Source organism: Misgurnus anguillicaudatus, chromosome 5 (assembly GCF_027580225.2).
Source record: "Misgurnus anguillicaudatus chromosome 5, ASM2758022v2, whole genome shotgun sequence".
NCBI classification, from domain to species: Eukaryota; Metazoa; Chordata; class Actinopteri; order Cypriniformes; family Cobitidae; genus Misgurnus; species Misgurnus anguillicaudatus.
Window position 1 is genome coordinate 2,213,669 of NC_073341.2, and position 27,975 is coordinate 2,241,643.

The window sequence follows — 27,975 nt, forward strand, 5'->3', positions numbered from 1 at the left end:
CTATGAGAAGAATCAACAAAGGTCACACTGTCACAGTGGTGGTGACGTGAAGGGTCAAATGTCATATGTTGCACGTGTAATGGTAATTTATTGCTCATATTTTCATTCTCGCTACTACCCGCCCGCACAGAGATAATTATCCGCCCGCATCCCTGCCCTTGAATTTTAGGAATGTCACAATCCACCCGTTTTAGACACTTTTATGCAGATATCCGCGGGTACCTGACCCGTTGCGGGACTCTGCAATGAAGTATGTATTTTATATTTTAAAAATGAAAATGTTTTACAGCCAAAATGCTAAAAACATAAACCCACAAGTCTCAACTACTTCTAGTTCTAGTAGAATTTTACGTTAAAATTGCAAGGTTTCTGTCACACTTTTAGTGGTTTACCAGCAAAGGCCAGTAGGCGTCAACGGTTTGCTGCATACTCGTCACAAATTAAAAAATAACTGTCACTGCATTATTATTACTGCTAAATGGTTTTGAAATATGAAAAATACATTCTTAGGGCATTCCAGTGATATATAGTTTGCAAACATTTTTGAAGATTTATAATAGGATATAGTGTTAAGAATAAATATTAAATCACTCACTATATAATAATTCTCCCAAAATTGTGATTAAATAGGAGAACTATAGCTTTCCAACGATATATAGTTTGTCATGATAAGAAAGAGTTAATGAAAGAAGAGACATGAAAGAGTTCACATGCAAAACACTAAAGAAACAGTAGGCGTCCCACTGGCGGAACTGTGACATTTAGCAGGATTATCAATATCTTGCGACACACACTTTTTAAAAATGAATCCCTTACTCTCCCTACATAATTCATTTATAAAACACTGTTGAAATATCTAGAGGCTTAGACATTTCCAATGATACATAGTTTATCATGACCCGGTTAAAATTTACATCAAAATTATTGAGGTAAACTCAGATGTCCCATATATGGGACGATGACAGATGGTGACATTTAAACTGTTAAACTTTAGACAAAACTTTTTTTATTATTCCAATTCAGCCATAATCTTCTAAGTGTCTTCTTGCAAATTACCTTATGTTTAAATTCCAAAGTGTTCATGAATTACAGCTATTTCAGTTTGTACAGGGAGTGCAGAGTTGTTGGGCGGGTTGTGTTTTTGAGGATTGCTTTTGTTGTTGTGCAGCTGCAGTGCTCTTGGTCAATTCAAAATGTTAACAAACCCTCAAACCTGAACATTTAAGTAGTAAAAGTGACATTTTGGCTTTCTTAAGAGAATATTTCTGTGTACATCATTATTAGGCAACTATTAGTGTGCAGAATTATTAGGCAACTAAATGAAAAACAAAGATTTTACCATCTCATTTGGTTTTTTTCACCTGTTAAAGTGAGAATAATAAACAAACTCTACATTTACAAAAGGAGGAATGATAAAACAGTAAAGAAAAATATATATATATATGTGGACTCGGTGACCAGTGTGGCCGCCCTTCTTTTCGATAACAGTCACAAGCCTTCCATTCACGGATTCAGTCAGTTTCTTGATCTGATCTGAACCAACATTTTGTGCAGCCACAATCACAGCCTCCCAGACACTGTTCAGAGAGGTGTACGGTTTACCTTCACTGTAAATGTCCTGCTTAAGAAGGGATCAAAAGGTCTCAATAGGGTTTAAGTCAGGTGAAGAAGGGGCCGTGTCATTGGTTTTTCACCTTTGGGGCCTTTGCTGGCCGGCCATGCAGTGGAGTGCTTTGATGCGTGTGATGAAGCGTTGTCTTGCATAGAAAGGTCTTGTTGGGGGATGCTGATTTTTTCCTGTGCCACTGCTTGAAGAAAGTGTCTTCTAAAAATTGGCAGTAGGTCTGAGATTTGTTTTTTATTTCCATTTTCAACCCAAAAAGGTCCAACAAGCTCATGTTTAATAATACCTGCCTGTGCCTGCCTGCCTGTAATGTAGAAGAGACTTTCTTCAAGCAGTGGTACAGGAAAATGTTTGCATCTTTCAGGGAGACTGATTATTTTGTAAGACGGCGCTCCATCACATGCATCACAAGTACTCCACTGAGTGGCTGGCCAGTAAAGGCCTTAGAGATGAAAAACTAATGACATGGCCCCCTTCTTCACCTGCACAGGCTTGTGACTGTTATCGAAAAGAAGGGTGGCTATATTGGTCACTGAGTCTATATAGTTTTTTATTTTTGTGTAAATGTAGAGTTTGTTTATTATTCTTACTTTAACAGTTGAAAAAAAACAAGTGAGATGGTAAAATCTGTGTTTTTCATTTAGTTGCCTAATAATTCTGCACACTAATAGTTGCCTAATAATGATGCACATAGAAATATTCTCTTAATAAAGCCAAAATTTCACTTTTACTACTTAAATGTTCGGGTTTGGGGGTTTGTTGGCATTTTGAGTTGACCAGGAGCACTGTAGTTGTGCAGTGGCGGGGGTGGTCCTCGGGAATACAACTTGCCTAATAATTCTGCACTTCCTGTATAGTGCATTTTCATAAAAAATGGGGGTGAAATTGTTTTGAGTTTATTTTACCATGCACTCATAAGGCATTTACTTGCATGGCAACAGATGTTAAAAATGTGCGACATTAAAGCTAAAGATTAGCTTGTCAAAAACTGTTTTTGCTGTAATAAACTGAATATATCTTTAACACTTTATACAATCATGACATGGTATTAGTGCTTCTCATGCACTTAATAATAAAGCTTCAACCCTATTTGTGGAAAGTGCTGGATGTGTAGTCCAGAGGTATTTCTTTTACATTTCTTTGTACACACTTTTTGTGCTGGGCTGTAGCTATGATCAGTCTTTCCCCAACATGGCCATTATCAGTTTTTAACCTAAAGCAGAGCGAGCGTGTATGGATGTGTCTGCCAAAGCTTTTGTACCATCTCTATCTGTGGTTTTCTTTTAAAATGTCCCTGAACCACTCCATGTCAAGCGCAGAATGAAACAATGAGTGACTGTTTGGGATCGGAAGATGAGTATGCCAAGGGCACGAGCGGCTCACCGTGGAGACCATCAGGGCTGTATTTAAAATTTTTACCTCACTTTCTCTTTTTTGGTTGTCCTTGGTTGGGCACGAGTCTTAAATTATACTCTTCCAGACTTTTTATTTTATTAGGCTTACCCTTGGGTTTCATTAATTTTTTCCTCCTTCTGTAAGTAATTAATGGATGGTATTTTTGACGCATGTTTTAAAATGACTACCACTTACAGTGGCAGGATAAAGTATGTGAACCATTTGGAATTTCATGGTTTTCTGAATAAATTTGTCATAGATGAAGATCAAATCACGTTTTAAGTCAAGGGTATTGACAAACATAATGTGTCTAAAAATAATTACAGAAATTTAGATCTTTCATGTCTTTATTGAACACACTCATTTAATATTTAAAATGGCAGCCAGGCAGTGGAAAAAGTAAGTGAACCCTCAGATTTAATAACTGGTTGACCCCTTGGCAGCAATAACCTCAACCAGGTTCTTCCTGTAGCTGTGGATCAGACCTGATGTCATGTTCTTTGGATGTCTCATGTGTATGGCCCTCCTCAAGTCAATCCATAGCATCTCTATTAGGTTGAGGTCTGGATCTGACTTGGCCACTCCAAAAGGCGGATTTTGTTTTTCTGTTGCGGCCCTTGCCGTAGATACCCTGCGTGTTCAGTGTTTTACATATTGTAGACTCATGAACCGAGATGTTAGCAAGTTCCAATGATGCCTGTAAATCTTTGGCTGTTATTCGGGTTGTTTCTTTACCTCATTGATGAGTCTCCGTTGTGCTCTTGGTGTCGTTTTGACTGGGCGGCAACTTCTTGGTAGAGTAGCAACAGTCCCAAAGAGTCTATATTTTTAGATTGTTAGCATAACTGTAGACTGGTGAATTTCTTTGAAATAACTTTGTAACCCTTTCTAGCTTTATGTAAAGAAACAATTCTTGATCATAGCTCCCCTTTTGGGGAGACATGGCTCACATAAGTGTGATCTTCTTGTGCCTTTTAAACTCCAAAAGTTTGAGGGGTTTATATTAGTTAAAGTAGCTGTGGTCCACATCTCCAAACTTATTATCTAAACCAGACTCCAGGTGTGCTTAAACCTGACTCCAATTAGCTTTTTTGAGTTCACATACTTTTTCCACAAGCACTATGGGGTTTTTTGGTTGTTCTCAATAAAGACATGAAAGATCAGATTTTTTTCTGTTATTATTTTTGGACGCATTGTGTTTGTCAATACCATTGACTTGGATGACGATCAGATCACATTACAAATAAAAAGGTTCACATACTTTTTCTTGCCACTGTATAGGTTATAAGGGCTCCAGTCATATCAGTGCATATCAGCAGAAAAAAGCTTTTATATTGATTGACAAGTTGACATGACACCTTGAGCCAAATGCTCCTCACTTTCTTTAAACACATTTAAAGACTTCCAACAGAAAGTCAACAATACCTGGAGACAGCTGTCTGTTGTTTTAACTTTGTCTCATTTATTAAATGGTACCTTCCCACCTAGCGCACACAGCCAGCATCTTGCTGTTTTGCTTGTAAGGAACGAGTTATAGAAATGTTTTCTGGGATATCACCCCCATCATCTGGGTCTAAAATTAACCAGGGCCCTGTATATAAATGTTAAGAAAATTGTGGTGACAAAAAATGACCACTGCCCTTTGAAGAAAGAAGTAGTTGTGGCATCTACCCGCAGGATCTAGCATCCCGACCATGCTAACCACCAACAATTTAACCTGTGGTCATATCAGCCAGAGAAAAAAATGTAACGTACATCCTTTAAAGGAGTCGTAAACTGAGATTTCTAATTTTCCATAATTTTTATTAAAGTTAAGGGTGGTGTGTGTTAATTTTAGCGGCATCTAGTCGCAAGATTGCGAATTACAACCAACAGCTCACCCCTGAATCTCAAAACGCATATGGTTTCAGTGTTTCATAATAGAGGCTCAAAACCAGGGTAGAAAAAAGCCTATTACTTACTAGTTATGATGTTTTTAGGTAAAAATCTTTCTAACGCTATTAATGGACCTCAAAGAAATGTACAAAATAATAAAATAAGCCAGTTCATGACCCATTTAAAAAGATTTTCTAGTTCTATAGTTTCGTAGTTCAATATTTCCACTCAACACCACCACTAACAGAATAATTCAACAAAGGGATTTAATTATTTTGAGCTTGCTTTGTTTTTAAGGTCCACTGTGTAGATTTTTAGCTGTATCTAGCATTGATATTGTGAATTCCAATCAATGGCTCAGCCCACAACTCACTTTTCCATTCTAAATGCATAGGGAAGCTACGGTACAAACACATCATCGTCTGAGACAACGTAGTGACAAAACATGCTTTATAGAGCAGTTTGGCTGTTTAGTAGTGTTGTAGTCAAGACCACCTAAATCGAGACCAAGTCATGGCCAAGACTGAGACAAGACCAAGACTTTAAAGGGTCGAGACCAAGTCAAGTCAAGTCAAGACAAGTGCAAGTCACTGCATTAAAACTCTTATGATAAAAGTGAAATATGCATATGATTAGGCACTTCTTGTCTGTGTGTGCGTGTGTGTGATAAAATAATCAAAGGCATTGCAGATATGTGGGAATTTATTCTTGTCTATAAGCAAATAAAAGTAAACAGACAAAAAGGGCTGAAATCAACTTAATCATTTATTCTGAACTGTCTTTCCATGACTTGCCATCCACTTAACACAATGCAGGTGTTTTTAGTAATAAAATTAGAAAAATTGTCATTGGGAGAAACTTAAACAATGCTTAAACAATGTCAACATCATATGCCAAACCTGAATAAACTGCATAAAATTAATGATAAAAAATGAATTTGTGGTGTGCCATCAGTTGTGGTCTTGACCGGTCTTGAAATCAGAGTCCTCTTTGTCTGAGACCGAGACGAGACAGAGTAAAAATGTGGTCGATTCCAAGACGAGACCAAGACCTTTAAAAAGTGGTCTTGAGAACTACAACACTACTGTTTAAGGCTACTGTAGAAACATGGCCGTGTGAAATGGCAACTTCCATGTAAGAGGACCCCACGGTGTATGTACTGTAGATAGAAACTGCTCATTCTTAGCCCTATTCGGATGGGATTAGTTTTACAGGGGGACCTCTGAGAAAATCCTGCTTCTCGAAGGTCGTCTGTGTTTTTAATCCCGTACGAATCGGCCATGTCTGTGTTTTTCTCTGACGACCTCCGTAAGAATTCCAGAGCAATTTACTTACTGTTTTTCGCCGAACTCAGAGGTCCTCTGAGAAATGTAATCCCTTCCGGATGCGAATGTCTGTGTTTGCCCACAATATCTTTTGAAAACGCGGTTCTTGTCGTGTTTTGGCCAACGCGGTCTGCCGTAAGGTCTTACTAACGCGCTTATATTGTACTTCCTGACTGAGTCCCATTCATTCAGATATGGATGTTTTTTTTTCCATTTGCAGAAATAAAATAATTGAATCAAGACGAGCTAAATATTAAACACTGGTGTTAAGACTGGCCACTGTAATATCAGTATAAAGTAAACTCAAACCGGAATAATAATGTTAATTAATAAACATAATAAATTGTTATTAATCATTATTTCTTCATTTCTTTGGGTTTATTATAAGCAGTCCGTTAATGCAAAAACGTAGACTACTTCAGTAGGATTTGTATAAATTAATTTGATTTGTTAAAGTTAAATTAATGAATTACATGTTCTGCAATAATTTAGCAAAATATCAAACATTACAAACACGCGTATCCAGAGCACGTGATCTTCTGCAATGGCCAAATGCATGAAGCAGACACTCCCGTCTCTGGAATAGCCTGAAAATTTTAATCCCGTCCGAATCGGTACATAAAATCACAGACGTTGTGGGGGACACGTTGAAATTTAAACGTCGTCTGGAGAACTAATCCCGTCCGAATAGTGTTTTTGTGTGGTTTATGTTTAAAAAATACATTATTTTCCACATACTATACATTTTTGTAGCTCCAGATTTCACTTTCTTCCTGAAACGCACGGATTTGAAAAGCTCTATGTCTCTGATTGGCCAGCTAATCTGTACATGACACTCCTTACCATGTTTGAAAGATTCAGTTGCTAACAGGAGTTAACTTATAGACTGTAAGTCTGAAAAGGGAGAAATTATGATAATGTCTGCCTTGTCTACATCACCAATCCCAAGAAGTAAACTGTTGCCAACAATGTTTGTAGTCCAAGAAAAGAGATTTACATTGATAACTCGCATCATCGTTTACTTTGGGGTTTGTACCTTTTGCATATCATTAACATGTACTAATACACAAAAACGTGAATCGGACAATAGGTGCTCTTTAATGCAAAAAAATACTTGAATTATACTCGCATGAGCAGCCATATTGGAAAATTTCTTACCCCTTAGTTTGAAATGAGGATCCGAAATATACTTGTTTGAAGGACTATCTGGCCATTCTCCTAACTAAAATAACGATGGGAAAGTGTAGGTCTACAGCAGGGGTTCTCAAAGTCCGGACTCCGGTCCGGATCCGGACCCGACGGGAACTTGACCCGGACCAGCGTCCACTTCATATTACAAGTGCATTAATTCCTATGTGATTGATTAAATGTGTGCATTTGCTACTTTACAAATTCATATTAATCTTGTAAACCATTCGTTTTTTTTTTAGATTTAAGAGTATTCCTGGTCCGAATATAAAACGAGTTATTTAAACATTTCCTGTGTGACGCTGTAGCCATCACACCCAGATATTATACACAGCTACTTCATGCACTACGGCTTTTGATCAGTAAGTCCTTATCAATTTGAAATCACTGTTGGTTTGATTCGTTTAAAACATGCATTTAAAAACACTCGTCAAACATAATCATTATATATATTCTTTATTATCATGAAAATACCTGAAAAGGTTTGAAGAACAGCAATATAAATATATCCTTAAGACATTTCCTGGAGCTGCGTGTTTCTGGTTCTTCGTCTGCAGCGCATATTAAGTTTCTGCCCGAGAGCGCCCCCTGGCTTTTGGATGTAGCGGCATTTCACCGTACTTCATTGAGAAGCATAGCAAGCATCATCAGCCAATTTATAGGTGCACCCCTAATTTTGGTCAGTGTCTCTGCCTACCAACCACACCTTTTTTGCCATGGTTTATGCATCTAATGTTTTTACTTTAAATGCAAAATACACTTATGTTTTTCCCAAACTATTTGTGTTGATTTGTTATGTAAACAAATGATTTACATAAAGTTTTTTCGGACCTATGAAAATTATGAGAATTCAGATTTGGACCTTTGAATGTAAACTTTGAGAACCCCTGGTCTACAGGGTAGAAATAGGAAGGGGCCTTTATATAAAGGTTGCTTTTTAGTTCACAAGCCATTCAACCGTAACACCACCCAGCCACCCATCTCATCATATCACAGATGAAGCCTCCTCACACCTTCTGATCCTTTATCTATTCACTAATCGGTCTCTGTGTTTTGTTGTCCAGCAGCTTGTCCAATGGGCTGTACTGCGTATTTCTGTACCCCCTAACGTTTTTGTGTTGTTTTGCTCCTGTAGGGTCCACTCTGAAACGACTATGTCTAGGCAAAGAGCGCAGTAACTATCCCATTTCTTTCTTATCTTGTCCCTCTCCTTTCTCCACTTGCTCGTTTTGCTATTAATTTTCATTTTTGTTGTTTTGCATGAACATCTTTGTAATTATTACCTTATATAGCACCTTGTATATATATATTTTTAAATGTTTGTAAAAAAATTGCCTAGTGCATGGTGATAAAAATGTACAATACAATGTAATGCTCTTTCCAAACCTTTTCTTTTTTAATTTTCTGCAGTTCAGATTACTGTGTGTGTGTGTGTATATGTATAATCCTCTAGCTGCATAATCTAAGGCCAGAAGGATACCCACGCAAATGCAGATGTGAACAACTGGCCAAACCATTGAAATCACAATGTCTTATTGTACTGGTACATGCGTACAGTATTGTGCCTTACTGGGGCCGTAAGAAACCTCAGGACTCAAGGAGCAAATAGATTACCGATACAAACCTTATAATTCACCAGAAATTGCACAAAGTGGAACAAATTACAATCAAGCTTCCAAATCTAGCCTTTTTGAGAACAAGAACAGGGAGGTTGTTGTCCTCATATTAATTTTTTTTAATTCAGACCAAATTTTTTAATTATTATTATTATTATTATTATTATTATTATTACAGACCATTTATTTTTATTATTTAACAGAATAATTTCACAATCTGTTACAGTTATTATAAAATTACAGCACTAAATGTAGATATATATAATCTATTTCCACCCTAGGTGTAATTGTCTTTTCAGCTACTGTACATTCTGCATATTTTATATCTCCAGCATAATATTTAAAATAATTTCGCAACCAAATTAGAAATTTTATGAAGCATTGACAATGATGAAATTCTCTCATCATTTACTCACCTTCATGTGGTTCTAAACCTCTATGAATACAGTGGGAATCACTCAGTTGACGGTACCCATTGACATAATAGTAGGAAAACAAATACTATTGAAGTAAATACAGTAGACTGTGTGCTTATGTATCATGTATCAAAATATCTTTTTTGTGTACAACAGAATAAAAAAACTCATACAGGTTTACGACAACATGAGGGTGAGCAAATTATGAGAATTTTTATTTTGGGGTGAACTATCCCCTTTAGGTCTGGATTTCTAAAACTCTATGGGGCAGTTGTCTGGACAGAGCTTACCCTAGTCCCAGACTAAAATGCATGCTTGAGCTGCCTTAATTTAAAAACACCTTGTACTTACATATCTTAACATATATCCGTGCCATTGCTTTTTCTCAAGATGCACACCTGCATTGTTTTTGTTAGGTTTGTTTGGAAAAACTACTTAAGTGTCCTAATATAACTAAGGCCTAGTCCTGGATTAATATAGACCCTGTCGGGGAAAACGCCCCAATTGTCTTTACAATTACCTAATACAATTGGCTTTCATGTAATTCTGTGACTGTAAGCAGCGGAATGATTACATAAGATTTTACCAGAGTGAGTTGATTTCTGACTTGGTTCTCTTTGTCTTTCTCAGGGTCTCACAATACTAATGCTGCTTACATAACTTCAACCTGCCCACATTCCAGTCAGCATTTGCCTCCTGCATCCACACCCTCTCCATCCCCTCTGCCAATCACAAAACTCGTTCAGGCTCAGGCCAACAACAGCAACAATAAGACCGGTACGTTTACTGATGACCTGCACAAGCTGGTTGATGATTGGGCAAAAGAAACACTTGCCTCTGGCTCTCAGTGCCGCCCCTCTCCGGGTCGGATCAGACAGCAGAGATTTCATCAGAACTTCCAGACCAACCCCACTCCAATAAGAAGAGTCTCTAATCAGGTACAGTCTTACATTCTCCTACTATATACCTACATGTACTGTATATACCTATATATATATATATATATATATATATATATATATATATATATATATATATATATATATATATATATATATATATATATATATATATATATATATATATATATATATATATATACTCTAAAGCAGTGATTCCCAACCGGGGGTACGCGTACCCCAGGGGGAACGTGAAGAGTTTTCAGGGGGTGCGCGAAAAGATTTAGATTTTGCTTTGATCTCATTTACTTTTAATAAAAATGTATTTCGTTTGTCCAGTCACTGACCTAAGATTGATTTTTGTGAGGAAAGCATTGTAAAAAGGACTACTTTAAATGTAATTTTAATCCTATCATTAATATTATTGGCCGTCGTGAGTAAATGCGCTGCATGCTCCAAAACGCAATAACGATGTCCAACTCACAAACGATCTGACTATTTTCAATGAACCTGAATAGTTTCTAAAGACACAAATTTTATTAACTATAAATAATGTTTAAATAGGCCTAATGATATTCATTCCTGCTGCCTGCCATTGCATTTTCAGATGACGCAAACAAAACGATTTACATTGTTTTTGGCTAACATATTTTGTCCCGTATGATGTATTTTGTATTTAAAGTGAATGTCTTAACACATTTTGTTTCTCTTTATATTTGAACAGAATAATTTACCTTATTTGCACACTTTAATTATCAGTAACTTAAATTGAGATTTTACTAAATTTAGGGCATTTACTAAAAAGGACGTTAGAGCTCAATTCCAAACAAGCGCCGAGTGGAATATACTACAAAGGCGCAAATAAAATACACAAGCACAATAATGACATAAGCACATTTCCATAATGACCATTGCAATCTATTAAGAGCAACGCAAATTAGTACAGGGTCGCAAATAAGAGACCTCAGCAGGACATCGCAATGAAAATGCGGACTGCGGAGTGTGAAATTCCAGCTATGTAAACTAAGAAGAACCGGAGGACGAAAGATGAAAGGTAAAAGAAGTTTTAAAACACCTGATTTGACATCTCCTTGTGACTTCTCCTCCTCTATTCTCCAGCAACTTCGACATCGCATGGCTTGGCAAACTATATATATTTTTTTAAAAGTATGTTCCTCTGTCAAAATTTAATACTCTCCTTCCATTAATGTTGCTTCTAAAAATCAAACTTCTACAAATGCATATGCAATAAGCTTGCAAAAATATCACCTTTTCAGAGCTAAATATACTGCGTGTCTCAGTAAGTTCAGTCGTTATTTAACGCCAAATTGATGGTTTGCGCAGCTGTTAGTAAAGCTGGCCCTTAAAGGGGTCATATGATGAAATTTTTTAATTTGTAAAATAAGTATTTGGCGTTCCCAGAGTCTGTATGTGAAGTTTTATTTCAAAACACCCTACAGATAATTGATTATAGCATGTCAAAATTGCCATTTTGTAGGCCTGAGCAAAAATGTGCCATATGGGTGTGTCTTTTAAAATGCAAATGAGCTGATAAAATGCAAACACTGATCGCAATGATTGTGGTTTGTTGAAATAAACATGCTTCATCAGTCAGTGTTTTTTACTCTAATTAATATTACTAATTATTTGACTTTAAAACAGAACTTTGGTTTAGTTTCGATGAAGGGGTACTTGAGACTTACTGATAGGGCCGTGGGGGTACTTAGGGCTAAAAAGGTTGGGAACCACTGCTCTAAAGTATATGCTAAAGTATATGAAATCGTCTTTATTTCCTCTCCCTCGTGTCATTTCAAAACTGTACATGTAAATGAAGACCTGTATGGAGAACAGCCAGTATAACCAGTCTAAAAGCATGCATTGGTGGGGACTGGGAGAAGTTTATCAGTAGATACATTTTTATGCATTTTGATGGATGCTGGAATTATGTAAGGACTAAAAGCATAAATGAAGTGGACTTGAGTATGTCTTGCAGTAAACCAACATATTGCTCTTTCCATATTTCATTGTGACTTCAAGTAATAAAAACTCCAGACATTCTATATTAATCAACACATTTGTAGACTATAGTGGGCCGATTGCAGATTAGCAGAACGATAAACGCGAGTTAGCCGCTTAGCTTAAAGCTGAGTTTAAACTTAAAACGAACCAATATTAATATTACAGGTTGTGATACTTTGACAGGGTCATAGGTGGCCAAGGCTCATTGATGCACATGGGGAGCGAAGGCTGGCCCATGTAGTCCCATCCAACAGACAAGCTACTGTAGCTGAACTTACTGAAAATGTGAATGCTGGTTTTGATTAAAAGTCTAGTGGAGTCCATGCCTCGATGGGTCAGGACTGTTTTGGTGGCAAATGGGGGAGCTACACTATATTAGGCAGGTGGTCTATATATATATATATATATATATATATATATATATATATATATATATATATATATATATATATATATATATATATATATATATATATATACTGAAATATATATATATATGAAGTTATAATTAAAAAGTGCTGCTGTATGTAATCTTCATAGTTTAAGCCTTTATAAAAATAAGTTTGAAAATCAGTTGAAATGGATTTTGTTCCTACTTTTGATTAGGTTCTGTTTTTTGTTTTAATCCCTGGATATATATATATAGGATTTAACAAGAACCCTTTTTCTGCTCTCTTTTAATTTATTTTTCTGTACCTTTCTACAATCCTAACTTGACTTCCTCAAAATTGCTCTTCTTTTAGATAAGGAGCTCCGTCCCTCATGCAGGTGTCAAGATCCATCTGCCACTCTCCTGTCCACTCACAGCAGCTTTGGGTCCAATTATGCCTCATGGCATTGCCAGCACTCCATCACCCATCTTCCAGCGGGGTAGTTACCTGATGCCCACCGCCCCCTTCGCTGGCATGATGCCAGTCCCTCTGTATCCAAACCAGTGGTCTACTATACCCAGTCCAGTTGGCATGATCAATTCATTGGGCATGTTTGCCACAGCTGGTTTTGTACCATACACTGCCATGGTGAACCCAGCACTTCAGGCTTTTCCTTCGGTGGTAAAAAGCCCAGATAAAAGCCCCAGTAAAACAAGGACTGCATGAGAGCGCCACCCTACATTTAAATTTTTTTTGTGTGGGGCTAATCAATGCACATGTGCAACCAGATTATCACGCTAGCCCTATCACAACTACTTATTGACACAAACAGGACACTGTCACCTAGCTGCCCCTGGATTGTCTCCCACGTTTACAAAGATTTTAGCTTCAAGCTGAAACTACAATGAAGTGTCACATCCAGGTGTCCTCTTGATTGTAGCTTGATTATTGACACACGTACGCCAATAAATATAATGTGTGTGTGTGTGTGTGTGTGTGTGTGTGTGTGTGTGTGTGTGTGTGTGTGTGTGTGTGTGTGTGTGTGTGTGTGTGTGTGTACCTGGTAATTATCACGTTGTGGGGACCAATTGTCCCCACAAAGATAGGAATACAAGTGTTTTTGTGACCTTGTGGGGACATTTTGATGTCCCCATGAGGAAACAAGCTTATAAATTAAACAAAATGATGTTTCTTGAAAATGTGAAGTAGTAGAAGGGTTTCTGTGATGGTTGGGGTTAGGGAATGGGGTAGGTTAGGGGAATAGAATATACAGTTTGTACAGTATAAAACGCATTAAGTCTATGGAATGTCCCCACAAAACATGGAAACCAGAATGTGTGTGTGTGTGTGTGTGTGTGTGTGTGTGTGTGTGTAAGCATGAGGAGTGGGTTTAAACTGAGCATAACACTGAGCATGAGGAGTGTGTTTTTATGTCGCAGATCAGTCCTGTGGCCACTGCTTGCACATTTCTTTTTCCAAAAAAAGAGACCTGTCAGCTCTTAGTCTATAAATCGGTGTGGAAGTGTGGTTGTAAATGATCCAAGTTTGTGACTTTTTTAAATGTTACTGCCATAAACCAGAATGATTTACCCATAATTCAGTTTGCCCCTGATTGACTTAGCATGCAAACAATGAACAGGAGGCTCTCAGGCCTATCAGGACAAATCTGTGTACATGAATCCATAAATTGTTGCATTCAATGGGCAACTTATGTATCAATGGGCTATCTGCACAAACAAGAATTAGATTGTCATCAGCATTTGAAGTCTGAAATATACAGTGTAGATCCTACTTTCAAAAACTGCAGCCCAGTAACTTTTTATGTTCATTTGCTATTATTGAATAACTTTTAGACGACAAGACAAATGCAAATGCCCTGCATAGTAAAAATTCATTCTGGAGTTTTAATACATTTTATTTAAAGCGCCTTTAAAGTCACCCAAGGACACTGTACAGTAAGATAAAATTAAGACATAAAACAACATGAGAAAATTATAAAAGCAGATAAAATGACAATAACATAAGTGATAGATTCAACAAAGAAAGCAGAATACAGAGACAGTACATGTATACTATACACTTAGTAACATAACTAATACATACAAAAAGAGACAAGCTTGGTAATGAAATAAAAATAAAATATAGATATTAAGATGTGAATTAGAGGAACAAGAAAGAAGGTAGTGGTGCCACTATGAGTATGTAGAAAAAGCAAGAGTGAAAAGATGATGTTTTAGCATGGATTTAAATGTGGACAATGAAGTGCTTTGCCGTAATGCCAGTGGGAGGGAATTCCAGAGTTTGGGACCAGCCACACTAAAAGCCCCGTCACCCATGGAACGGAGGTGGGAAGTAGGAGTGGATAGGAGATGGGCATCAGCAGAGCGTAGGTTACGTGTTGGTTGGTAAGGGGTCAAGAGGTTTGAAAGATAACAGGGTGCAAGATTATGTTGGGCTTTGAAAACAAGAAGGATGATTTTGAATTGAATACGGTAGTTTACAGGGAGCCAATGTAATTGATGGAGGATGGGAGTGATATGTTGCCAGGGCCTGGTATGGGTAAGAACTCTTGCAGCGGAATTTTGTATGTATTGTAACCGGTCTAATCTCTTAGCTGAGACACCAAAAAGCAGGGCATTACAGTAGTCAAGTCTGGAGGTTATGAAGGCATGTATGAGAGTTTCAGCAGTGGAATGATTTAGGGATGGGCGAAGTTTCGAAATGTTTTTGAGGTGGAAGAAAGCCGTTTTAGTGATGTATTTGATATGGGAGTCAAAGGAAAGGGTAAAGTCAATTATGACACCTAGGTTTTTGACTTCAGAGGTTGTGGTGGTGAAATAGCCAGGGATGGATAACTGAGATTGTTTTAGCTTTTTCAGAACAGATGGGGTGGCAATGAGTATGGCTTCGGTTTTGTCATGATTTAATCAGTGCTTTAAGTGGCCCAAAAGAGGTGCCGGTACAAAATACTGGCCATTTGAAACTCGAAAGTCATTTATTTTGTCCCATTGTTTTCCATTTTGCGGGTGGTAAAACTACTGTGCACGTCGTTCAAATTAATTGAAATTTCGTTCACTTGTAGTTTAGCAATTAAACTAAATGTATATTACAATTTCAAGAATGTTTTTTGCACATCGCCTGAGGAAATCCGAAGTTGCGTCAAGAGGAACCAAACTGACAGCCGCGACAGTGGAGATTATTACGTACCTACCAAAGGGTATTGAATAAAGCTTGTGTCTGACCTGCGATCATTCTGGCTGGGTGGGATGTCAGCCAGCTAGTCCTAGAGTCTAAAACAAGGAGGGCATATTAAGTGTTTATTGTATTTTCATTTTAACCGAGCAGCTATGGTAACACGGTCTCACACCCATGGCGTCAACACTTGACGACACCCGACCATGCGCCAACACGCTGACGCGGAGGGCATACCCCTCGCGCCATTCCCCGACGAACTGGGGACCTCAACACTACCAGGTACGCGAAATTAAACAGTTGTCGCCTGGCATTGGGGTTAGGGAAAGGGTTGGGTAGGGATGTCATTATGTAAATCTAACCCTAAACCGACGCGAAAATGGTAGAAAATGGTAAGAAAATAGGAAAGAGAATGCAACGGACCTAATAGTATTGAAGTCCCCAGCTCGTCAAAAAATGACGCGAAAGGCATACCCCCCGCGCCAACACACCGACGCATGGTCAAGTGCCGTCAAACACTGACGCCATGGGGTGAGACCGGGTTGGCTATGGTTGCGCGTTTCACACACAAACACACACCTCTCCAGTCCAGAGCACGTTGACACTGACTGACCGACGCGTGCGCTTTTAACTTGTAAACGCAAGGGTGTATGGGTAATGCAGTCTTTGCTCTCGGTGGGACGAATTAGGAAAGGTACATTAAGGCGCTCTGAAAAGCCGCAGCGCAGCCAAAGGATTAAATTAAACCTCTGATTTTTAAACAGATGTGCAAATGAGCGTTCCGGTACGCTAAAAGCACGTTCTGGGCGCATGGAGAGGTGGTGGTACGCTCAAGAGCTATTTTTGGAAGTGGCAGTACTGAGTACCAGGGCGTTCCGGCCCACTTAAAGCACTGGATTTAATCTAAGAAAGTTCTGTGTCATCCAGTTACTTATGGCATCGAGACAAGCGACCAGATTGGAGGGGGGGGGGGGAGTGTATGGGAGGGCTTAGTATGAATATAGATTTGTGTGTCGTCAAGCATAGCAGTGAAAATTTAACCCTCTGGGGTCCGACCATTTTGGGACACTGTCAGAGGTTCTGACATGCTCTTACATTTGGTCTTTTTTCAGTTGCTTTAAACAAATTAATGGCAAGTGTCTCATACCACTGTGTTCAGCACAAACTGGGCTAAAATATTATATGAGCTACATGTATGTACATTTTTGTATTTTTGAGAGAAAAATGTTTATGCGTGATTTTAAAAAAAGCAAACTTTAAAAGTCACTGATATAAGTTCACAAAACCCATACTAAACATGTTTTAACAAGACTTTTCTAAACAGAATCTAGTAGTCTAGAGTTTTTTCTTTAAAATGATGTGAAAATCATTCTGCTTACTCATTCACATAAACCAATATATTGATTTAGAAATTGTAAGACAGTTTTTGTTTAGAGGGGCCGTATGCGAGAAGGATTGATTGACAGCTAGCAAACAAAGGCTCGCATAATGAGCTGCATAATGAGGGAGGAATGTTGGGAACTACAGTAAAGAATGTGAGGACAAATCTATACATGTTTGTTTGGGGTTTATTAAGAAGTTACCAATATAATAAAAATAGAGATGAAGGTCAGTAGGACATTTTCAGTTTATTAAGAAACAAACTCAATTCAAAAACTTAACTTGTATAAGAAACTGATACACAACAGTGCTGCTCATGTGGCTCATGTTACCATATAACTTTATGTCAAAAAAGTGTTTTTCCACTTCATAGTTTTGTACTGATGAGAGGGATGCAGACCTGTAAGAGAGTTATGGACAGCTGTTAGCATAAATTGTCCACAGAAATACCCTTACATATATAACTGATGGGTAAATATCGCTGATAGTACATTCATATAAACTATCATGTACATCAGGGGTTCTCAACCTTTTATAGATAGATAGATAGATAGATAGATAGATAGATAGAGCTTCATACTGTTGTTTGCCAGCACCTCGGCACACACGGCACACTGAGGTCTCATTTCAGCCGTGACTGTAAACCTAAACTGCAGGAATGCCTCATCCATTTTTGTTATGTGTTTTCAATATTAAAGTTTAGGCATTATGTAAGTGTTTGTGTGTGTGGCTATGTTGAGAGACGTATCGGGGGACAGGGGCTAATCAGCGGGACTTAGGCACAATCTATAATAAAACCAACAAAATAATTATTTTGCAGACAATTCAGATTTTATTTTAATACATAACGATTGTAGTCTTTCGTGTAGCACTTTAAAAAAAATGCTGGCTAGGGCTGAGATTTGATCTAATCTTAAAAAAAAATGTGGGATTAGTCTTTAAAAAGACTGTTCGGGTTTTGTTGTAAAGGACGGGAACGGCGGCGGCCAGCAAAATCTTTATTTGCTGCCTGGACGCGGAGGGGTGTGTGTCTCCTCTCTGCTCTGATTGCAGCTTTTCAAGTATACTCCCCGCGGCTACACGTGGATGGCCAAGTTCGCCAATATAAGCAATACAAATTATTTCTTATTCAAATTATTAGTCTAACAGGCTGTCAGGGCAGCACTGGTTTGGCGACATTTACAGTACATTGAGAAACTGACGCGGCCGCCTGCGAGTTTTGGACGGAGGGGCTCACGGCACTCGCAGGTCTAACTGCAGAGTGATTTAGGCTTTCAAGTATCCAAACACCACAAATGTCTCAAAAACACCAGTAAAAGTCGCTGGATTTGTCTCAATTTTGACAAAAAAAGGTTATGTTTGTGTTATAATCAGTGCTTGAAATGGGGGGAAAAGGTGGAGGTACTCTCTTTGCATTGTCAAATCATGACATTTTTACAGTGAAAAACAACAACTTTATTGTTATTAATTAACAATATAAATGTATTTAATAGGGCTGTCAAAATTAATGCGTAAATAACGCGTTAACGCAAATTCATTTTAACGCAACTAATTTCATTAACGCCGATTAACGCAACGCGTAATTTCTGTTTGACCCTTGGTCCAGCCCATAGTTGAATGAACAGAGACGCAAACAAATGGGATCATGTCTAAATGATTCAAAGGTTTTCATAGAAATAAGAACATTAACCAAATCGTCTAGCAAATCCAATGCTCTAAATGCTTGTTGGACATCTGAAATGAATATTTATACGTCTGAGGTGTAACGTTCCCGTCCTCCTAATGCTTAATCTAATGCAAAGATGCGTCTCAATTCATTTTGGTTTCGCTTTTATGCATGACTTAGAAAATAGACTGCACGACTTGCTTGATGTTAAAAGAGTCATTAAGAGAGATAAAGTTCGGTACCTGATTATTGTTAAAGAGTTATTAAGAGCGACAAGACTCAAAAGCGATCTCCTCACGCTGACTGACTGACATCTGAAGCGCGTGCACACAGACGCGCGAGTGCGCGACCCAGATATATAGACATCTAAACAAAATTAAAGTTTTACAAATATCTGCTTTCATAAGAATTCACGCAGGTAGGATCTATAATCTGTTATGTCTTAAGTAAATGTTTGGTTAAATGTTGGGTAAAAATATCTGATGTGTAACATTATATTAGATCACTTAGATTTTAAGCAGTCTGTCACAATGTCAATCAAACAAAAGAAAAAAAGTTTAACATATATTGATGATGTTTTTGCTTTGTGTGTGCTAAATCTTATAGTTTTATCAGTGATTTTAAGGTATTGATGGGTAATTTAATGTATGGATGTGGTAATTTAACTTTGCTGACTCTTTCAACTTCAAACAGGTGTAGTTCTGTCATATTTTGTTATATTCCACCAAATCATGCATTGTTCTATGTTTTAATAGAGAATGTCAAAATATGAACAACTATTTTTTTGAAAATTTGCTAATTTCGACTAAATTTGACAGCACATGTCACAAATGATGCAGCATCAAATAAAAATGTAGAAAGAAAATTCTTCTTAAAGGAAAATGCATATACAAAGCAATGGCTTGATGGTTCTGTTAAAAATGTAAACAGGCCGTTGTTAAACATGTTTGTGTGGGCGCGGCTGCGTGCGTGCGTATTCTTTACAAAGACATTTTCTTTTTAGAAGTTGGTCTTTAATAAACTTAATAGTCTTGAAGTTTGTTAAGATGGTGTACAACAATTGCATCTAGATGTTAAACAACCAAGAAAACAGCCCTGGGGCCTATACCATGAAGGTAGCTGAACAAACTCGGGGTTACAGGATTGGTTTTGAGTTGACAAAACCAAACCGATGCAATCAGGCTTTAGTGGTCCCATGAAGCGGGTTATCAACTTTCTCTGTCAACTCAGGCTTTGATCTTACTCCACCCGCGCGTGCACATAAAAGAGTGACGTCGGCACCGAAACAACCAATCGGAATAGAAAATAGAGAGAGCACGTACGAGCAGTGTATTTTTTTAGCGGGGGAGCATGAGCTAATTATACAAAATTATGAAGATTATAAAAATGTTTTTCAAGAGTGAAATAATACTGCCTCTACGCTTTTTAATATAACATGTGCATTAACATGTACTTCATTGTATAATTTATTTAGGTACCCAAAGTGAAACATGTTTTTTTAAGTTAATTTACATTGTTAAATTTGTTAATAATCTTACAGGGAATTTTATAAAAGCCCTCTTTTAAAGACATGGTCAGGAAATGTCCGTGGAACACTATGAAGCTGTTAATGTAGCCCTACAGTGTGAGGACCACCTTGCACATGGTTTGACAAACCGTGTTTTCCCCACCGACCGCATATACAAGTATGTACCACTTCCAAAAAAGCGCAACGCAATACACATCATTTACGGTACAGTAAGGGCACAGATTTAACGTGATACATTTCTTATGTGAGGCAAGAAGTTTGCAAAGATAAGAGATTCCTTCCGTGGAAAATCTATATATTTCATACAAATGACTGGGCAAGGGAAAACTAAAAACTCTCTCTACGAAGTGCTCTTCTAACAATTTGCGCGGAGACCCCTGAGACTTCTTTCTGCTTCTTTCTCTCTGTTTAAGATTAAGACTCTCACCCTCCTTTTCTTTTTTTTCTTCTTTTTTTTTAAAAATGTGGTATCAACACGGAAATAGTGATTGTTGAATATGCCTTAATGTTTGTATTTTAATATGTTCAATAAAAAAATACAAATAAATAAAATTTGCGCGGAGACGCTAGTAGTTACGTCACCTATATATTTCTTTGCTAGCAGCTGATTGGTCAAACTGCAGTCTCAGATCTCGAATCCAGAACATAACCTGCCCCGGGGCAGGTTAGCTGTGCAGCGTAAGATACCATGGCGACGAACACCGATTAAAGCCGCGCTACTTTCATGGTACCTAAAACCCAGGGTTGGCGCAAACTAATCTTAAACTTACCTGGCTATCCACTTAAACCGGCTTCATGGTATAGGCCCCTGATCTTGTCTTTTCAGTCACATTTCGATATGGTTACAAGACAGCAAACATAGTAAATAACTTCATAAGAACACTCAATCGTGGTTTGAATGATTCAGTGATTTGAACGAATCGGTTGAGTCAAAGATTCAATGTCCCATTCACAAATATCCGTCTTATTCTTGATGAATTGGCCTGTATTTTCGCGCTCACCAGTGCAAACACATTTTAATTTTTTTTTCAGGAGTTATGTATATACAAAATGATAACTTTTGATGACAGTAGTTTAGTGATAAAAGATGAATTTTTTTCAGATTTTATTTTTTGCCTCCCATCCTGTAGTCACTCGCCCCCCCCCCCCCCCCCCCGCGATAGTGTCAGCACCCCACTGGTTAAGAACCACTGATGTACATAAACTAAATTCAGAACATCTCATATCTAAAAAGCTGTTTTCAGATGCACATCCTCTTATCGTCTAGCTTCTGTTTTAAACGCGTTTCTGTAAGCATGTATGAACTTTAAAAACACATCGCATATGGCGTCCATGTGGGCGAGCTCGCGTCTCCGTGTAACACGGCGCTCATAAAAACGGTGTCTGTATGGAATTGCCTTGCATGTAAACAATATGGAATCATTTTACAGCAAATCCCGCAGTGCAGCATTACTCAAAGTTGCCATGAAGGATACGAAAGTGAATAACTGTGTCTAACACTGTACAACATGTAACAGATATCCGCCATTACAGGAGGTCACGCGTACTCGTTTGTAAATAAGCATGTAAACATGGAATCATATTACAGCATACACTTAAAAGATACAGTGCATCCTTACTGAAAGTTGCCATGAAGGTTATAAGTGAATAACTGTGTTTAACACTGTACAGCATGCAACAGTGAAATCCGCCATTACGTGAGATCGCGTCCTCTTTTGTAAATAAGCATGTAAACATGGAATCATATTATAGCACACACTTAAAAGATACAGCAGTGCAGGCTTACTGAAAGTTGCCATGGAGGATATAAGTGAATAACTGTGTTTAACACTGTACAGCATGCAACAGTGAAATCCGCCATTACGTGAGATCGCGTCCTCGTTTGTAAACAATGCAAAACTTTTTCCATCCGAAGCGTGCAGTCTGCTGATGCTTACTGTGTGTAGGCTGAACTGCACAAGCCATGAGCATATTACATGATAGCAAATATAAATAGTATAAATTAACTGTTACTTACTTCCAATATCCTCCTGCAGTGCGTCCTCCATTGTTCTTCTTCTTAGGTAACGTTAAAGATAAATGCTTCTCTTCCTCAATGTCCAGACATAAATGAAGATCTTCACGTGTGTGTGTATAAAGTTTATAATCCAGACATGCGGTAAAGTCTTTAAATCTGAACTTAAATCAAACTTTACTTTGTAATGTTTGAGCTGCTCTTCATTACCATGTCAACAGCGTGTACCGCCTGTGGGCGTGACCATATTAAAGATAATGAAGTCAGCCAGGAAAAACGGTGCTCTCTTTACTTCAATGCAGATTATATAAACAGCCATTATTTCTTTTCGATTATAATTAGCTTGTTTAAAAGTAGACATTTCAAGCTTTCTTTGGATATGTGTATCATGTTTGTATGACGAGTATTCACAGAGTTTCAATTGATTTTTGTAACGTGTTTTGAGAGACAACTGACGGAGACAGAAATGTCTGGATGCACACCCTGTTTATTTTCTTTATTTGACAAAAACACAAAGATCTGTTGTTATTGTGAATGTATACATATTAAAGAAGACCCTTTACAGTTTCAAATTATGTCAAACACGTAAGTGTATGATTATTAATGATGGAGTATTTTAAGTTGATTCTGCCATGATAAGGAGAAAACATGTCAAAACGCGACGCCGCGTTTTTGGACCACAGGGGGTTAAACCATACTGACGCAGAATATGACCAAGGAGTAGGATGTAGATGACAAAGAGCAGGGGACCTAGGACAGAACCCTGGGGAACACCATGTGATAGGGGTGAACTGGGGGACCTAAAATTACCTATGGAGACAAACTGTTCCCTGGCTGTGAGATATGACTTATACCAGGAGAGTGGAATGCTAGTGATACCCAAAAGTGTTTCCAACCGGGTGAGCAGTGTGTTGTGACAGACCGTGTCGAAAGCAGCTGTGAGGTCCAGTAGTAATAAAATGCTAACATGGCCTGTATCAGCCGCAACGAATAGGTCATTTATGACCTTGACTAGGGCAGTCTCTGTGCTGTGCTGAGCCCATAAGCCATAAACAGTCAAGTGCTCTTGAAGTTGTGTGGCTACAGTGCGCTCAAGGAGTTTAGAAATAAATGGCAGATTTGAGATGGGATGATAATTTTGAAGTTCATAATTAGCTGTTTCAGACTTTTTGAGTACAGGAGTGATAGAATGTGAACAATGAGGGGACACAGCACCGGTAGGCAGGCCTTGACCAATGGGGTAGGCATAGGGTCCAGGAGGCATGTAGAGGACTTAGCCTTAGTGGCAAGGTCAAGGACATAGTGCTCATCCACAGGTGTAAAAGCAGAGAAGGACTGGACTGGTAATACAGGGGTGATGGAGGTATCACTGAGTACATCAGATGTGGGGTGCAATTGAAGTTGCCTATAGATGGTGTTAATTTTGTATTCAAAAAAATTAAGAAATTCACAGCAGAGATCAGTTTTGTAGTGCCTTGATGAAAAACAATGTTTGCTTATACTAAATTGAACAAAAGTTCATATTTTATATATCAATAAAAAGTAATGTGGTTTGAACTTTTAGCCTTTTGGTTTTTGTTATGAACATTGTAACTCCTTTAAAAAGCAATACTGTACTGTACTACTGAGTCAATTAAAGTATTATATTTGCCAAAATGATTGACGTGTTTACAAAGGGATCTTATACAATGCATGCAATGGAAGTGTCCCAGATACCATAACACATTAATCGTGAGTGGTGTAAATGCCACGGCAGGATGTTACATACTGAACTTGCAATTCGACCTCCTTAACAAACTGCAGCCGCTATGGCTACCCTTCCGTAGATGTGAAAGATAAGAAAATGTACAAATAACATTTTTTTGTACTGTGTGGTAATGACTTCTTGCACAGCATTGACATTTTTTTCTAATTTAAAATCAGGTCAATTTATATTTAAGGTTTAAGGGAAGTCTCTAAACTATAAGGCTATTACTCCCCATATGCTGATTATTCGAAAAACAATTTTTTTATTCTAAAAAGAGTTTATTTTAATCTTTGGAAAAGGTTGTGACCCACAGAACTGCTAAGTTGTGAATTGTACAGTCATCGTGTTTTCTGAATGCTTTGTTTTGGTGCATTATCTACCCTACACTTCATTTCAGTTTGAACAGGATATTTACACATGATGTTATGTTGAATGTTATGCCTTCTAGTAGGAAGATGTTTGTGATATTCTGTTGTTTCTGTTAAATGCTGTATCTGGCAATACACAGTGTGCTTTCTGGGGAGAGTGTTTCTATGTGCATCATTGTTGGGCAGCTGTTGGTGTGCAGAATTGTTGGGCAACTGAATGGGGAGCGGGGATTTGCCATCTCACTTGTTTTTTTTTCACCTGTTGAGGTGAGAGTGGTAGACGGGCTCTCCATTTACAAATAAACATGTACTAAAAAGATAAAAAGTGGAGAAGTGTATGAACTCGGTGACCGATGTGGCCGCCCTTCTTTTCGGTGGCAGTCGCGGGCCTTCCATTCGCGGATTCGGTCAGTTTCTTGATTTTGTGCGGACGCGGCCGCGGCCTCCCGGACACTGTTCGGAGATGTGTGCTGTTTGCCTTCACTGTGGGTGTCCTGCTTGGGAGGGGCTCGGGGGTTCTCGGTGGGGTTTGGGTCGGGTGAGGAGGGGGGCCATGGCATTGGTTTTTCGTCTCTGGGGCCTTTGCTGGCCGGCCATGCGGTGGAGTGCTGTGGTGCATGTGATGGAGCGTTGTCTTGCATAAAAAAGTCTTCATGGGGGATGCAGACTTTTTCCTGTGCCACTGCTTGAAGAAAGTGTATTCTAAAAATTGTCAGTAAGTCTGAGAGTTGTTTTTTATTTCCATTTTCAACCCAAAAAGGTCCAACTAGCTCATCTTTAATAATACCTGCCTGTGCCTGCCTGCCTGTATAGTGTAGAGGGCACTTTCTTCAAGCAGTGGTGCGGGGGGGGGTTTGCATCTTTCATGAAGACTGATTAATTTGCAGGACGGCGCTCCATCGCATGCATCGGGGTGCTCCGCTGCGTGGCTGGCCAGTGGAGGCCTTGGAGATGGGGGACTGGTGCCGTGGCCCCCTTCTTCACCTGACTTGGACCCTATTGAGAACTTTTGAGCCCTTCTTGATCGGGACATTTGTATTGGGGGTGGGCAGTGCGCGTCTCTGGACAGTGTCTGGGAGGCTGTGGTTGCGTCTGCACAAAATGTTGGTTCAGATCAAGAAACTGACTGAATCCGTGAATGGAAGGCTTGTGACTGTTATCGAAAAGAAGGGTGGCTGTGTTGGTCACTGAGTTTATATATTTTTTTATTTTTAATTTTTTTTATTACATGTTTATTTGTGGATGTAGAGTTTGTTTGTTGTTCTCACTTTAGCAGGTGAGAGAAAGCAGGGGAGATGGTAAAATCTTTGTTTTTAGTTTGGTTGCCTGGTGGTTCTGCACACTAGTGGTTGCCTGGTGGTGATGCACATGGAAGTGTTCTCTTAAGAAAGCCAAAATTTCACTTTTACTACTTAAATGTTCAGGTTTGAGGGTTTGTTAACATTTTGAATTGAGCAAGAGCACTGTAGTTGTACAATAACAAAAGTAATCCTCAAAAATACAACTTGCCTAATAATTCTGCACACGGTGTAATGTTTTATCTTGACCTCGTGGCCTAATGTGTTGATTTGGTTTTTCCTCCCTTGGCATATGTGAATGACTGCTGAATGATCTGCATTACTCCAACTAATCTGCACTCAAACACAAAGACAATGTGTACAAGTTGAATTAAAAATAAATATTTTTTTGCTGAAAAACTACTGTGGTTTTGTGTCATGTTTCAAAGGCTGATATTTTAAAATGTACTACTCTATTACTCGAACTAATGCTCGATCACTTAAGAACAAAATGCCTGAACTTGAAGCATTAATTAAATATAATAGAGACTATAAAAAATGAATCTGCTTTGCATCACTGAAACATGGCTAACGGAGGAGATTGATGATGTAAGGTCGGTCCGTGTACCTTTTGATAGTTTGTTTTTCAACTTCAAATGAAATAAGCAGAAACGAGAAAACGGCCCCTTTTTTTGGTTTTTACCGAAAGACGAAAAACGAGATTTCGGGTTGATTTTTCGTTTTTTTTTTTGTTTTTTGGTACAAAACGAATAAACCACTCTTAAATTCGTTGTGACATGTGGGCGGTCGCTAGACGCACCTCTCCGCCAATTGGTCAACCAAAATGTGAATATATGACATCATCCGTTGTTCCTCAAGTCTGTTCAACAAAATAAAAGTCCTCCGCTGCTGTACAGGTCCTAGATTGAGCTATCTTCTGTGTAACCTAAGTTTTGAATAAATATTTATTTCAGAAATATTAATCTGCACCTGGACTGTTTAATGTTATTATGTTATTTCTTAAACTTCTTAAAACCACGGAGGTAAAAGTGAAAAGTTTTATGGATGCTTGCAGCAGCAGCTAGCGTTGCCACATATCACATAAAATACAGGATTGTCCGGATTTATTTATTATATTTGATGTGATAAATAATTGATGTGTACATAATCTTACCGTCTCTTACCATATACAGTACACAAATTTAATAAACACACAAAGAAAATAATTTGGACCTGATAGTAAATAATAACTAACCAATTTCTAAAAACCGAGAAACTTAAAATATCCAGACCGAAACAGTTCTGCGGAATTGCTCCTGATTGAGCTTCACGTTTTTTTATTGTCGGAGATCACCCGCATTGGCTTGGCTAAATTTATCAAGCTCATACCGTCGAACATTGCAGGATTTTTGTTGGTACAGAGCGCATCCTTTTAGATCAACAGCGTATGGTCACGGGCTTTGCGTTTACACTGAAACAGTGAAGTGTCTTTCTTTTTTTTAAGCAATGTGAATGATCATTAACAACATGAATGTGCAGCGCAAAATTTGCGTGTTTCGAATTATAAACTCCCATATCCACCGCGAAATCTTCATCCAAACGTACTAGATTTATCACGAAGGATGCAGGATGCATACATATTTCCACAGACATCCTCATGAAAACAATTTCGTTGAAATAGGGCTATAGTAACTGCCTACAGTTTAAATTTTTGCTCATAAAAATGTACATTTTAATATTTTTTATCTATTTAAGCTCTTTATCTATTTTATATTATAGCCTATATAATAACCTATATATTAACGTATTCGGCTTCGGGCAGATCTCTAGTTTTTAGCAAGGCAGAATAATATTCACAGTGCAATATTTGCTACTGGCTGTATGAGTACATGACTAAAATGGCTTGTTTTTAGTCACATGTTTGTATTGAGGACAGTCACGCATGTTTGGGAAGTAACAATGCTTTTACGTAAGTAGATTTTTCAGTATTTCCACCCCTGCAAATATGACTCTTGCAGATATAATAGAGAGTAGGCCAACCTTTTTATATTTCTCCATAAACCTTCGAATAATAA

The 27,975-nt window shown here is 38.1% G+C and overlaps 1 protein-coding gene across 7 annotated transcripts in view; it reads left to right on the forward strand.

Annotated features, from left to right (window-relative positions):
- Window positions 1-16,068, forward strand: part of LOC129415025 (serine/threonine-protein kinase WNK2) — a 120,201-nt gene extending 104,133 nt beyond the window's left edge. For 5 of the 7 annotated variants that reach the window (XM_055169190.2, XM_055169193.2, XM_055169192.2 and 2 more), the window contains 3 exons: window positions 8,543-8,581; window positions 10,070-10,377; window positions 13,101-16,067. In XM_055169190.2, the coding sequence (XP_055025165.2) occupies window positions 8,543-8,581; window positions 10,070-10,377; window positions 13,101-13,454 (701 nt within the window). In that variant the 3' untranslated portion in view covers window positions 13,455-16,067. Of the gene's footprint in view, window positions 1-8,542; window positions 8,582-10,069; window positions 10,378-13,100 lie in introns of all 7 variants that reach the window. The other 2 variants (XM_055169191.2, XM_055169195.2) reach the window with 2 other exon arrangements.
- Window positions 16,069-27,975: the final 11,907 nt, after the last annotated feature.